The following is a 15559-nucleotide window of genomic DNA, read 5'->3' on the forward strand; positions in this document are numbered from 1 at the left end:
CGACATAGTGCGACGATAGATAAAATCAAAAATTGTTGAACACTATTAAATTCAATATTATATTGAACACGTTATTTTTCTGTGACATATTTTATTGAATAAGTTTGACTAAAAATTAAATTCAATACCACTAAATTTTTAAGTTTTATATATTTTTTACTATAAATACCTTTAAATTAAAATATTGTATTTTCAATTTCTATCTAAAAGAAGTCTATACTCTGAAAATCTAAAAAATGGCATTTACTCAAATTTGTTTCCTTTTATTAATTGTGAAGGTATTAAAAATTTTGTTCACTTAATGTTGATGTGACATAAAATTGTATTTTTAATTTTCTTTCTATTTTTATTTTTTTATTCTTTTTCTATTCTTCTATACTATGCTTCCATTACTTTCTTCTTATTAAAGTATTTTATTATTAATAACTCAATAAGAAGTGACACAATAAGAAAAGTGTTTCTTTTGATAATAATACTTTTGTCGAGTTGAAATGGAAGTAATAATATTAATTATTAAAAAATGATGTTTGAATTGTGATCTCTTTTTAAAATATTAACTCTTGATTTTAATTTAAATTAACACAAAATCAATCTTGGTTACAACTAAAAAAATTCAGAACGTTCTAGGTGAGTTAAAAATGAATAAAATAAATTATTTCTAGGTGATATGTGGTTAGTGAGTGACCCAAGGTGAACTACGTTAATTCCTCATAATTTGTGAGTTTTTCCACCAATGTGCTTGATACAACAATGTTCTTGCTTTCACACTATATTTCTTGATCACTCATGATTAGTTTATAGAATCTACCTTTCAATCTTGAAAGGATTTTTACAGTTACCGTTTAATCCAGAAAATATTTTTACAAGTTATCTTTTAATCATTAAAATGATTTTACAACATACTCAAACTATCTTAAGAGATAGACTTGAGTTTCAAATCATGTGTATGATAAAAGGTTTTAGGATCAAAATCTACTCAACACTTGTTTGAGATTGATTATCAACAATAACTCAATGAAGAGATCCTTGAATATAATAAAAGAGAGATGTTGTTTAGCTTGACTGAAGAGATTTGTTATTTGAGTATGATTGTTTGAGTATTGGAATGATTGCACTAAAATTTTTTGTTGTTGTCTTCACATTGATGTTCCTTTTATAGATGAAGAGAAAGTTAGAAAAAGCTCATTATAGTCGTTACTTAACTTGATTAAGAAGTTTGTCCAGAGTGAACTCTAATAGGCATGCGTGCTATTGAATCTAGAATATTCTTCTTCGAAACTAGAACGTTCTTAGTTTTGTGGTGTATGGAAAACATGGATGAGTGATTAAGTAGCGGGTTAGTGTCATTATTTGTCTCAAATGCATGTTGAACTTTTTACAAAAAGTACAACAACAATGTACTTTTGGTATTTGTTGTACTTGCTCACAACTCATCAATTTGAAGATCGATCTGGAGACAATTTTGCTTCTTTGGGCCTTCAACTTGAGCTTTTGGCTTGATTATAGTGTTGAGTAGTCTTAATATTCTTTTATCTTGAGGATTGGACTATGGAGAATGATTTGTTTTAATTATGTCATTAAAACGAAATAACCAAAATGATCTTTTTATAAAACCAGATTGTATCTTGATAAATCAAAATGATCCTTGATAAACCAAAATAGTCCTTGATATCAATCTCCAGCTTAATTAATACATGCTATTCTTTATTTATTTCATGGCGAGATCGTTGATTATTGTATGAATCTATTTGATCACTCATATTTGAATAAATCACTCAAAAATGCAAGTTAAATAGTAATATAATCAGAATAATGATTAAAGATTAAGTAACTTATTTTTTTATCTTCAAAACACTTGATTTTGGATTTTGCCTCAATAAAAATTATTTATATACATTGCTAAAAAAGGATAAATTTAACGACTAATAACATAAACATTAACATCTTAACTTATGATTAAAAAAAAATTTAACATATCAAATTTTACTCTTGAAATTTACTCTATTAACTTAATAATTAAATTAATAGTAGACTCACTTATAAGTACTTTTTAAAAAGATTTATCACAATAAAATTTAACCATATATCCTAAAAAAATATTCATTTGTAAACTAATAACATAAAAGACACTACTATCATTTTCGTGTGACAAAGTAAATGTCAAAATTATGTTTTAATTTCTCTTTTTTAGAATGTTTATGTATTTTTAATTTAATACAGCTATATTGTTATACACCAGACAAAGTGAGTCATTTATGATAAAATTAATTATATTGATATACTAATTATAATTATAAACATTGATATACAAGGGAGAAATGAATCATTATTTAATAAACAACTATATTAATAAGTCAAACAAATATTTCTCTATGATTTTTGCTTTGATAGATGTTAATCAATCTAATTCTTAAGGTTTTTTCAATTATATAATATTATAAATTATTTGAAACTATATCTCAATTCAATTTGCCTATAATTTTTCTATATATTTTATTTATATAGTTGAGCTGATATATTCGGACAAATTTGTAAACAACCTATGCTAAAATTATCGACATTGATATACTCATTGTAATTTATTGACATTAACAAAATGAGTCATTGATAATAAAATTAAAATTTGTCACCATAAAATCTAATCGAGAAACATACAAAATAGTAAAACAACATTTAATAAACAATAAGTATATTGATAAGTAAAAATTCAGCTCTTAATCGATAGTTGTATTTATTATTTTTCGTTTATTATTATTATTATTAATTATAATATTATCAATTAGTTAAAATTATATTAAAATCAAATTTTCTCTATTTTTAATTAATTTAATATAGACGAAACTGCTTGAGACAAATATAACTTGATTCAAACATATGCCAAATATTTTACCGATATTTACAATGAAATGTTTTAAAGGAAAACAATTTTATACATCAAATATTCAAAAAAATATTTTATATAAATGTATGTATCTTATAGGTAATATTTACTTTGACCAAATGTGGTACTAATGCCACTGTTTAACTCTTGTATCTTTAAATAATTATGATGAACTTTTTACATTAATATTATGACAATTAAACTCATAAATAATTTTTGAGACAACCGTATATTGCTTGGACACGAAATACCAGTATGGTATCATTAACATGTTACGAACATGGCGCTTTGTCGAAAAGCCTAAATCACGCCATTATTTCATACTCATTTTATTCCGGTAGATTACTTGAAGCACTTGCTTTCCATTCAAAGATTCTGCTTGGTGCACTCACTGTAGTACTAGTACGTACACTTTTAAGGAGCACCAACAGCATTCAACAGCATTGTTGAATTGAACTTGTTCAATGTACTTTACTTTTGTTTAAAATGCACATGCCGTAATTCACTAATATCATCAAAATAACGTGACCTTATGCAACCAGTAAAGATTTAAAAAAAAAAAAAATTAGATGGACGCCTTATAGTTTTTATATCTTGAAAGATAAAAGAGAACAGTGTAATAGTAATAGAAAAATAAAATAAAGTATTAGAATGAATATATTAAAATTAAGAGTATATATATATATCATCAATAATACTATAAATCAGAATTTTTTTTGTTTTTGTGAAATGTCTGAAAATTTAAGTGTGTAACATTAAAAAAAAAAGAATGAATTTGTTTTTATATTAAGTAAAAAACGCGGTAAAAAAATTGACTGAACAATCAAAATACTTTGTGATCAAATTCTCTTGTGATATTAATCATTTCCGATATGTCATATATAGTTGAAAGATTTTTTCTATTTCTCAAAGTAAATAAATATCTCCATTAATATATGTATTATATATCTAATTAATATAGTTTTGAAAATGTGTGCTTTTATTTCGTCTATTTTATCCAAAAACTATAGTTAATAGGCATTTTAATTTTTTTTGGAGAAATGTTTACTGTCTACTTCTCATTTTCTACGGTGTTGCCTAAGATATGGATATAGCCCATGTGCTCAGCAGTTTGTTTCCTTTGACATTTTATTTATTTATTTTCCTTTTAGGTAGGCCAAGCTATGAATACCGTTTATTTTGTTTTGACAAAAGCTATAATACCGTTATACTTCCTCGATCTCTTTTTATAAAACTTAATTTGAGATCTATTTGTAATTTAATACATCCTTTCATAATAAAATATAAATAAAAGTAATAGTTAAAAAGTTGATATTTTTGAATTAAATTTACAATTAGATATACATCGATCTTTTAATTTTTTTCAATTCTATTCTAGAAACAATTTAAAATTTAAAATATATCAATAAATTATTTATAAAAATACTCTTATTTAATTATCAATAAAAAAACGTAAATTCTTTTTCTTTTGCTTATAATCAATAATTATTAGAGTAAATGTAAAAAAAATAACACACACTTGTAATAAATTCATTGCTCCAACTATTTATTTTATTACGCATAAATTTTATCACAAGAGCTCTTTCAATTAAATTCATCCATACGCCTAAATGAATCAGGAAACACTTTCCCTCCGCAAAAATGGTTTCGTCGGTATTTCTTCGATTCCTAATCTTTAGTTATTTTAATTTTTGACACACATATTAAGAAGTTGATTTAGTTTTTTTTATCATTTATTTATTATATAAAAATAAAATTTATTTAATATATATTTTTAAGTTTTTAAAAGTACAAAAGAAAAAACATAATTAATTGTATCGTTTTTTTATAAAATAATTAAAATTTTAAAACTAGAATAAAATATTTAAAAAAAACCAAAAATCAAAGACAGAAAGAATAAATTAAAATTCATTAAATGAGTTTTGTGTAAAAAATCGAAAATTGGACCTAAGAAAGTAACATAATCTAAATTAGTAATATTCTCCTAAAGAAAGAGTAAAGAGTTCCTGTAAAGTATTAAAAGAAGGTAGTTATAATAGGTAATATTCGAAAAGGAGCAAAACTAAACTTATGAATAATGTAAAAATGAAGCAAGAAATGAAGGTTGCACGTAAAGGGCACTTCCAAAAAAGCAGGCTCCTATCTAACTCCAAAATTTCGGCGCGACTTTTCCTTTAATTCGAAACATTTTCATTAACAAGTTGATTAATAGTACTAATACTAACATTGATACATGAAGAAACTAACATTAACTGTGCACTTCGTGTGCCCAATCCAAATCCTTAGCTATAAATACTCTCTCACACAAACCTTTCCAACTCCAACCCCACTACTTATAATCTCTCTCCCAAAACACAATCATTATCGCAAAAATGTCCAAAAAACTTAACCCTCTTCATTTTCTCATCCTCATAACCATACTATATTGTATCTTAATTTCATCCACCGCAAAAGCATCAACATACAATGTAATCCAATTCGGAGCCAAACCAAACGGAAAAACCGATTCCACAAAAGCATTCCTAAATGCATGGACTAAAGCATGTGCTTCACCTAATCCCGTATCAATTTACGTACCACAAGGGAAATTCTTACTTGGAGCCGCAACGTTTAATGGAAAATGTACCAATAAGGCTATTTCTATAATCATTGATGGTACTTTGGTTGCTCCTTCTGATTACCGTTTAACCGGAAATGCCGGTTACTGGTTGAAGTTTCAGCACGTCGACGGGGTTTCGATCCGCGGCGGTGTGCTTGATGGACAGGGGACTTCTTTGTGGGATTGCAAAAACTCAGGAAAAAGTAGTAATTGTCCAACTGGAGTTACGGTAATGTCTATCATGCATTGCCAATGTACATGATTATTTTCCACCGTTTTATTAATTTTTAATTTGAATTAGTTGGAGTTAACTCAGGTGATCGGTTACGTTTAGAGTTTATTTAATTAGTGGAGTAGAGATCATGGAACGGTTAATTTGCAACCGCTTGCCAGCTTCAAGCAAGGGAGTTGGTAATAATAAAACTAAAATTTATTTATTAATGAATGGGCTAAATAGACTTTGACATCACACAATTAGATTAGATTTATCGATCATTTCTCTTATATATCAAATATTTCGTCAATTTTTAGTCAATGTGGGACTAACTACTCATAATTGAATTCTAACAATTAGTTTTTCTTTTGTTATTGTTTTCAGACGCTGGAATTTAGCAACTCCAAAAACATTATGATCAGTGGGTTGACATCAATGAATAGTCAAATGTTCCACATCGTGTTCAATGGATGCCAAAACGTTATGGCTCAAGGCGTAAAAATCATGGCGGCCGGAAACAGCCCAAACACCGACGGCATCCATGTCCAAATGTCCTCCCACGTCACCATCCTCAAATCAAATATTCGAACCGGTGATGATTGCATCTCCATTGGCCCTGGCACCAGTAATTTGTGGATCGAAAATATTGCATGTGGACCTGGACATGGAATAAGGTTCTTGTTTTTTTAACCTGATATTCTTGAGATTTATAATACTCACACATTCCGCACCTTATGAATCGTTTATTTGTGTTGTTATAATGACAATAATTAATACTAATAGTTTTTTGAATTTGAATATGAATTGCAGCATTGGAAGCTTAGGATGGGAGTTAAACGAACCAGGTGTACAAAATGTGACAGTTAAAACGGTTACATTCTCAGGGACTCAAAATGGTGTTAGGATAAAGTCTTGGGGTAGACCTAGCAATGGATTTGTGAGGAACGTGTTTTTCCAAGATGCAATTATGGTTAATGTCCAAAACCCAATTGTAATTGACCAGAATTACTGCCCTAATAACAAGGACTGCCCTGGCCAGGTTTGTTTCATTTTAACATCTTATATTATGCTCTTAATGGGCCTCAAACATTCTATTTTGGCCCAATTTTTTCTATTTATGAGTTTTGATGCCATCTAAAAATATATTTCTAATTGATTTTAATTAGGGTAGCATTTAGCATGAAAATGAGCTGATTGATTTTAATTGTTAAAACTATCAGGCATCTGGGATTAAAATCAGTGATGTTACATACGAAGACATTCATGGAACATCAGCAACACAGGTAGCTGTAAAATTCGATTGTAGCTATAAGTATCCATGCAGTGGGTTAAAGTTGAAGGATGTAAAGCTAACATACAAAAATCAAGTTGCTGAAGCATCTTGTAATCATGCTGGTGGAGCTGCGTTGGGTTTAGTTCAACCACAGAGTTGCTTATAGAACAAATAAAATAATTAAACAAAGATTTTGAATTGGATCTCAGTCTTTGTTTTTACATATAATCAATTAATTCAAACAATGTATCACTATGTTGTAGTTTCAGAAGTTGTTTAGTTTTTGGTTTATTGCTTGATCTGAGGTTTTGTAGCCCATTGGGCCGAGCCTGGTCTTGCAATTCTTATGGACTATAGAAAAGTCCAATTTTCTATTACACGATTATATTTCCACTATTCAAATTATACGCATATATTTGTAAGAAAGTAAATTAAAGGGTATATGAATTATTATATTGGATTTATGTAATGTTCTTTTGATTTTGGTTGTCACGTGATATGATACTTTCACACGATGTAGAGTATTTAGGATTCATATATTCCAGGGCTTTAAACAATGGTAAAAAGTAAAACGCTAGTCTATTAGCAAAACAGTCTCACAACAAAGTCAGGAGCAAAATTTTACTTTCTACTCTTATAATTATACTTCTATCCTCACATTTTTATCAAAAAATTCATTATTTTATTAATTTTTTTTAAAAAAAAAATTGGAAAAATTGTGTTACCGACAAACTTAAAATATGTTTCCCAAAACAAGCTTTTTGTAATACTACTGTGTTTTGAAAAATCCATCGAAATACATTTATGTTTTAAAAAAAAATTAATTAAATCTTTTGAAACACAAATATGTTGTAGAAAATTCATTTTTGGAACAAATGTGTTCAGAAAATGAATAAGACATTTGAAATCTAATAAAGGTAATAGAATTTTTTAATTTTAAAAAAAAAAGTAGAGATAAGAGTATAATTGTTGACGTCACTACTAGAATCACCTTTGGTTTGGACTTTGGACAAAATGGATTTTAACACTTGCTAGTAATATGTGGAGGTGGATAAACAATCACTTTTTTTTTTGTCAATAGATCATCTCCTTAGAAACTGTTTTTACACATTGGGCTTAAATGGCCCATCTTGATGTTCTTTTTTATGGGTCAAATATGTTGTTCTCTCTAGCGCTACTTTCCCCACCCTTTGTTTTTCTTAAAACCCCACTATTGATTTTTGCTCCGAATTTTACTCGTGTCTACTTTTGGATGAAATTGATCCAGAAGTATAACTCTAGACGGGTTTAAATATGATCCATATGTATGAATCTGATTTTCAGTTTCCCATGGTTAACTTTGATTAAATTTGTTTTGAACAATTTAAAATTTTAATTTGAAACAATTTGGTCTTAAACTTCTAGTTCCTTGGGGAAATGGGCTTTGGTGATACTGAGTAAGGTTTTGTTTGAATCAAAGTTTGAAATCCGATACTATCACTTGATTGTTTTAAAAAAATTGATGTTAAAATAAATTTTTTATTTGGCAATAAAAAAGTTTTAACTTAAATATAATTTTGGCATTTTAGTTTTTTACAAAATATTCATTTTTATCTTTAATTTTTTTTATTTTAGTTATTTATTGTTTATAAGTGGTGTATTTTAGTCATTTTTATTATAATTTTTTCAAACAATTGTATGATTATTGTCATGAATTATTAAGATCAAATATTGGACCAATTGTAAAGATAAGTGTGCAATTTTAATAAAGCTGAGGTGAAAATACAGTAAACTCTGATAAATATAATTTATTTTAAAAAATTCACATATATTTTAAAAGCATGCAAAAAGACTTTTTTTTCAAGTGTAAATCTATTATTGAATTAAATGAATATTTTAAAAAAAAATATTGTATTAAATATATATTGGTAATTGTTAACTATTCAAATAAATCTTTGATTTTAAATTGTCCATCACGAGAACTTATTCCATGAAATAAAAGGGAAAATCATATATATATAAATTAATTAAGAAGTGTTGTAAAAATAATACCGTAAAATATATTTTGCTATTGTTAATATTTAAGACCAAAGAAAAACATATACTACAGAAGAATAAAAACGAAAACATTATTTCTTCCTTCCGCCGCAACTAAGGCCGACACATTATTGTTATTTTACCCCACAAAAACTTGCATTGGTCGATGTCTTATATTACTCCACAAACACTTGCAAATGTTATGTAGTCTCAAAAACTCCATTATTTAGTGCTAAATATAACATAATGAACTCAAAATCCACCATGGCCCAAATGGATCGCATGGGATCCTAGGAGGACAAGACATATAGATGATGAATAAAGCCAATTGCAAGGCTTGTCATTTGTTTGAGGATATGTTGAGTCATGCCAATACAGTTTCTCCTTTAGTGACAAAAACAAGATAATATTGTTGGCCATGCTTTGTTTACTCTATCAAAGGCATGTCAATAAGGGTCATGGGGACCCTCATCTAGTGAGGATGTCTTTTAGTATATTACTTTGTGAACCACCCTAAATTTTGTCCCTTTTAACGTGAGAAGAATTCTATATGGCCTTGAGCATTTGAGATGTCTCATTTGTGCTTCTCTACAAAAACATATCATTGCGTTTGTGAGTTAATTTTTTTTTTTTTAATATCATGAGGATCTTTCTAAAACAATCTAATGCACTTTGCTTCAACAAGTTAAAGATTCTATAGAAGAGAGGACAAGAGGGACCTCCTTATAGCACTAACTAGGCCTAACAACAAATTCTTTTGAAAGAAAGGGACCTTAAAGGCTAAAGCAATAGAAATTTCTCAAAGGTCAAATTCATCATCATGCCATTATATTAAATCCCAAGAAATCCTATATGCCTCTCTAAGATAGATTTTATTTTTTTTTGAAAAAAATGAAAAGCTCTAAGATAGATAATATTAGTAAAAGTAATATTAAAATGTATTTAGAAAAGTATGATGGAGGGAAACAAACTCATAGTTATAGTGATACTCCAAATAGTCTCACTCAATGAATTTTAAAATTTCTTATCTCATGCTTGGGCATCACTATAACTCATCATTGGCGGGTAATTATTTTCAAAGATTTGAATTTATATATTATAGAGTTAATGACCACTAATAAATAACCTTTTTAAAGTAAATTTACTTTTGAATCATTCTAAAGTAAATTTTAACTTTAAAAAGGTGATAAATTTCAATTGAAATCTTTCAATTAGTTTCTAAAATAAAAAAGATTAAATGTACTTTTTATCTTTTATTTTGACTAAAATATAATTTTAGTTCTTCCATTTTTTAATTTGAATTTTTATTTATAATTTTTAAAATTATTCCGACAATTCAGTTTAAAGCTTATTTTTATTTCCGACAATTCAGTTTAAAGCTTATTTTTATGACGTATCATATTTATTAACGAAGAAAAATTACATTTGATGATGTGATATTGTTGATTTCAACCTAAAACAATAAATCATAAATCATGTTAAAATTTCTAATTTCAGGCTTCCATTGATCAAATGTTAACCTATTCTTCATAAATCTATTATTTCCTATCTAAATTAACATTGCATTATTAAATATAACTTTACATTACTAATGAATATAAAACATCATAACAAGTAAATATGTTGCAGATAACAAATTTTGTATAATAAAAGAACTAAAATCTCATTTTTTTTTTTAAATGTGAGGATTAAAACGTTGTAGTTGAGATAGGGTGACCATTAACCCATTAAAAATATTATCCATCTTATCATTTTAGTACAAATTATGAACCTTTGAGTATATATCATCTTAAACTCTTAAGCAACTTACACTTTTTTTTTTTTTTTTTTGACAAGACCCACACTTAACTTACAACAACTAATTGACATTCATAAATCATAATTAATCTTTAAGGGGACGGTTTGATTTTGAATATTTTTCGACTTTAGGATTAGTTTAAAATATTTTAGGAATTGCCTTATAATTTCAGAGCCATATTTTAATATTTACTCAATTTTAATTATAGACAAAAAAATTGACATCGATAACATCTATGCCTTATAACATCTATGCATTTATCAACATAATTAGAAGTTAAATATTACATTAGCATTGAAAAACCAAACCAAAATAGAATTATAATAAATTTAGTTTGATATATATCTATCAACCCAAACATGCATAGTAATAACATCTAACACTAACAACCCATCCATTCTCATAGTAATATTTGATATCATCCTCGTTTATTTTCTACATAAATTTATTAATAATTTATTTATAACCAAGATTCTTTTAAAAATTCATTTTTAATTGAAATTAAAAAATACTATTTAATCTATTTAATGATCTTATAAATTGCAAATAACATTTTAAAATTTCAATTTCGAAAAAACTCAATCACATCTCAAACTCAATTATTGTTTAAGATATGTCTACATTAGAAACACAATAAAATATTTTAATGTTGTGATTGATAGAGGTGATTTAAGAGAGATCTAGAGAGAGCTGAGAGAGAGATAGGAGATAAATGCAATATTTATTTACTTTGACAATTCATAGAATTAGAGAACAGAGAAATATAGACATGAAATCCACTTTTTTTTAGAGTCTTAATAACCCTCCCAAGAACAAACGAATAAAGACTTATTTTTTCATGTTCCACCCTTACCATTTACTTTTTTTTGTTGCTAAAACTAATAATTATATTAGTATCATCTATCAATAACAACGTAACATTTTTTTTTAATGCAAAACAAACCTAATAAAATAAGTAAATTTATTAATGTATTAAATTAAATTAAACAAAATAATAAATTTAGTTAATTAATTCCATTGCATTTAAAAATTATTAGAAAGGAAATAACAAAATAATTTACACTAATGTTTTTAATAAGGACAATTTTGTCTTTTCATAAATAATCACATTTCTCTTTTCTCTTTTTTCATCAAACAAAACAAAAGAAAAGGGAGATAATGCACTTCTCTCATTTCTATTTCTTCTCTTTTTCTCTTATACCAAATAATATATCAAATTTACTTTATTTATCACCGCCATACTCTTTCTTACAACCAAACACGCACTAAGAGAACTCAATATCATAAAACTTATTTTTAATTCAATGGTTAAAACTTATTTGATAACTTTTAATTCTTCAAATAAAATTACACCTTTAAGATCATAAAAGGAATCATGGTTCAAATAAGTTTCAAGATTTTTGCAACATAATTTCAAGTTTTCATTAGAGAATGACTTAAGTCTTTCAATACAAAACAAAATTCAAAAATTTCTTTGTATGTGATATATTGCTCGAATATTCCATAAAGTGAATAAATTGTTTGATCTGTAATATATAAAAAATAATGAATCTTAAAAGAGTCTTTAGCAGACTCAATATTTGTGTTCATTCAGATGGCTTTTCACTAAATGTAAGTAACAAATTTGTCTCTTGTCTCTTAGTGCTTTTAGATTTTAGGGTTTAATTTTTAGAATGTCTCAAATTTGGGACATATTTTTATAGTAGATAAAAAGAGCTAAAATATTTAAATTGGAACAAGAAAGAATACCATATTATAAGATAGTAAAATAATTTTTTATTTAAAGTTATTAAATAATTTTTATTTAAACTTATTTTAATACGAAAATATTATTTTTATTAAATATTTTAACTTAAAAAATGAGTCTATTAAATATTTAGTAAAAATAATTATACCTTTAAAATTTGGAAGTCATATATGGTCGCACCTCTTGCACATCCTCAAGATCCCTCAACATGCACTACGGAATACTTTATTTTGTTAAAATTTAATTTATTATATTTTATAAATGATTAAAATGTTTGTAATTTTTCTATGTAAAATAAATTAATCACTTTTATTACTTGCTTTTAACATATCATATTCCATCACAAAATATGTAAATGAATAGAAACTTCATTGTAATTTGAATAAAAATAAATTGATTTTTTTATGAGGTTAATTGTCATCTATTATTAGTGTAAGAAAATTTACACAATTAATATATCACAATCATTCATATAGATGACTTTAAATATACAAAACAAAATTCAAAAATTTCTTTGTATATATATTGCTCGAATATTCCATAAAGTGAATAAGTTGTTTGATCTATAATATATAAAAAATAATGAATTTTAAAAGAGTCTTTAACAAATTCAATATTTGTATTCATTTAGATGGATTTTCACTAAATGTGAGTAACAAATTTGTCTCTTGCTTCTTAGTGTTTCTTAGTTTTTAACGATAAATCCAATTAAAATAAATAAAAGTTAACGGACAAAATTTAACAATAAAAATAATAACTACGAGATTAAAAATATAATTTAACTTTAGAATAAGGAGATGGCAAATGAAAGCATATGGAATAGAGGGAGGCATTTTAGGAAGTGGGTCCCATATGCATTGGAGTTGATCTTCAAATTCAATCGTGTATCCAAGTTTGAATTATTTGAGGGTTGCTTCGTTTTTGTCAAATCTCAATTATCAATCAAATCAAATCAACCAACCGAAAGAGAGTGGTAGTTTTTTCCTCTAACGGTCGATGGACTTGTCCTAAATTGTACTGTGCATTTTGCTTTGACCATTTAATGCCTTAATTTTATCATTTTTTAATTATAATGTTTATTAAGTATCATTTTATCCAATTTAACATTTCAAAAAAATTATTAAATACGTTTCATTAATAATTTAACATTATTATTTTTTAATAACATCTGTTTATTTTAATATAACTTATTTCATGGAACCTGCAAAAAGTGATGAAAGATATAGGCAATTTAATAAGAAAAAAATTGAAAGTTAATAGTGAAGTTGGATTTCCTAAATGATAATTTAAAGTTGCTGCAGAAGTATTACAAGTTGGCACAGTAAAAATAAGAGTATTATCAAAATCGATTATTAGCCGCATAAGCTAGGAAATCCAGCTTCAATTGAAATCAATTATAGACGGCAGAATTGCTTTGGTTTAAATGGAACCAAACAACTTCATTAAAGGTAAAATTATCTTCTAGTGTCGGCAACGGATGTTTAAGCCACATCAACGTACGTCCAAACATACTAGAAGCGCCATTCTTTTTTGTGATCCCAAGTTCAATTCTTTGAATGTTTATATAATTATGATTTGGTAGTTGTGGTGGAAGAGTTAGGTAGTAGAAGAATAAAAAAATTAGAGTTTGACTCTCACCTTTAATAAAATATTAATAATATTAACATTACTGATATTGACTATTGTAAGCAAAAGATTATTACACGCGCGTAAAAAATATTTAAAAGTGAGACACAAATTTGTATTTAAAAATTTAAATTTTTAAATTTTCTGTCGTTTTCTTTCGTATTATAGTGAATTTTTCTCATCTTTTTGTTGGTTCTTTTTATATTGTCAAAACATACTTATCATATTTTGGATTTGTAAGAGACACATCATCAGTGTTGAATGGAAAAGGAAAAAATTTATGTAAATTTTAAAAGACAAATGAACTAAACTGAAATATAAATAAATGATCAAATTGTTAAAAAAAGATAATGGATCGCATGACTATTGTTGCTTTAATGTATTTATAATGAGTATGTGTACGAATACTTAAGTGCTCAAAAGGTACATGCATGGATATTGAAGTTGATATCCACACATGTAAGAGTCTAGGTATGAGAATTATTTCAAACGACATGTATGAAGACTCAATACTCGTAAAGAATTATTTCAAACGACATGTATGAGAATTATTTCAAACGTCATGTATGAATAATTATTTCATTGTTTTCCTTACCTATCGTGTCCATCTCAATACTCGTAAAGAAAATTGCACTACATATTTTCATTGGCGAATTATGGGTTGAGATTTCCTACAATCGAGAAAAACTTGCATTCATGCAGTTGGCACATCTGAAGTCATTGAGTCCAGATTGAAAGGTTATGATTACAAGTTTGATATATTAGTTTGTTTTTTTAAAATCTAAACCATTTGATATTGATCCAATGGCTTCTGATGTGCCAATTGCGTGAATTTAGCTTTTTCTGACAACAAGAAAATCAATTTCTTCAAATTACTCCAATAAATAAAAATAGTAGTTCATACAACAACAAAGACATCAAAATTATTATTTTAACTCACAATAAAATTAATTGTAGTATATTAATAAAACTCAACTGATAGTTACAAGAAATATTGGTATGCAAAATTCTAGTAATTTTGGCATTTCCCATTATTCACTAACCACTTTTTAAGGGTTTTGTTAACATATGTCTTTAGCAGAGTTTTCAAATAAGCTCAAGCAAAAATATGTGTCTAAGAGAATACTTGAGAGAGTTTTTTTTAGTGAGAGTATTATTATTTCTTGTAACTCTTAGAATTAGAAAGTTTGTAGAGTGATACAGAATTTGGGGTGGATTACAAATCATTGTAATCTTATTTGAGATAATGAATGTAATTGTTGAGTTGTTTTCGTGGATGTAGGCAAGATGTGTCAAATCATGTAAATTATTATGTGTTTTCTTATTCTTGTATTTATAGTGTGTTTTCATATAAGATCCTAGGTGTGTGTCATTTTTCCCCAATAGTGTTATCAAGCACATGGTA

The 15559-nt window shown here is 26.6% G+C and overlaps 1 protein-coding gene across 1 annotated transcript; it reads left to right on the forward strand.

Annotated features, from left to right (window-relative positions):
- The first annotated feature begins 5122 nt into the window (after window positions 1-5122).
- On the forward strand, window positions 5123-7431 carry LOC101509102 (polygalacturonase-like). The gene is made up of 4 exons (XM_004505279.4): window positions 5123-5709; window positions 6079-6368; window positions 6505-6733; window positions 6915-7431. The coding sequence occupies exons 1-4, from the start codon at window positions 5254-5256 to the stop codon at window positions 7131-7133; spliced, it is 1194 nt and encodes a 397-aa protein (XP_004505336.1). The 5' UTR covers window positions 5123-5253; the 3' UTR covers window positions 7134-7431.
- Window positions 7432-15559: the final 8128 nt, after the last annotated feature.

Source organism: Cicer arietinum, chromosome 6 (assembly GCF_000331145.2).
Source record: "Cicer arietinum cultivar CDC Frontier isolate Library 1 chromosome 6, Cicar.CDCFrontier_v2.0, whole genome shotgun sequence".
In the NCBI taxonomy this organism is placed as follows: Eukaryota; Viridiplantae; Streptophyta; class Magnoliopsida; order Fabales; family Fabaceae; genus Cicer; species Cicer arietinum.

Excerpts from the sequence above, each read along its gene's own strand:
- LOC101509102 (XM_004505279.4), top strand. The coding sequence starts at position 5,254 with ATGTCCAAAAAACTTAACCCTCTTCATTTTCTCATCCTCATAACCATA. Across the intron at positions 5,710-6,078 it reads ATTGTCCAACTGGAGTTACG|ACGCTGGAATTTAGCAACTC; the intron begins GTAATGTCTATC and ends TATTGTTTTCAG. Across the intron at positions 6,734-6,914 it reads ACAAGGACTGCCCTGGCCAG|GCATCTGGGATTAAAATCAG; the intron begins GTTTGTTTCATT and ends TAAAACTATCAG.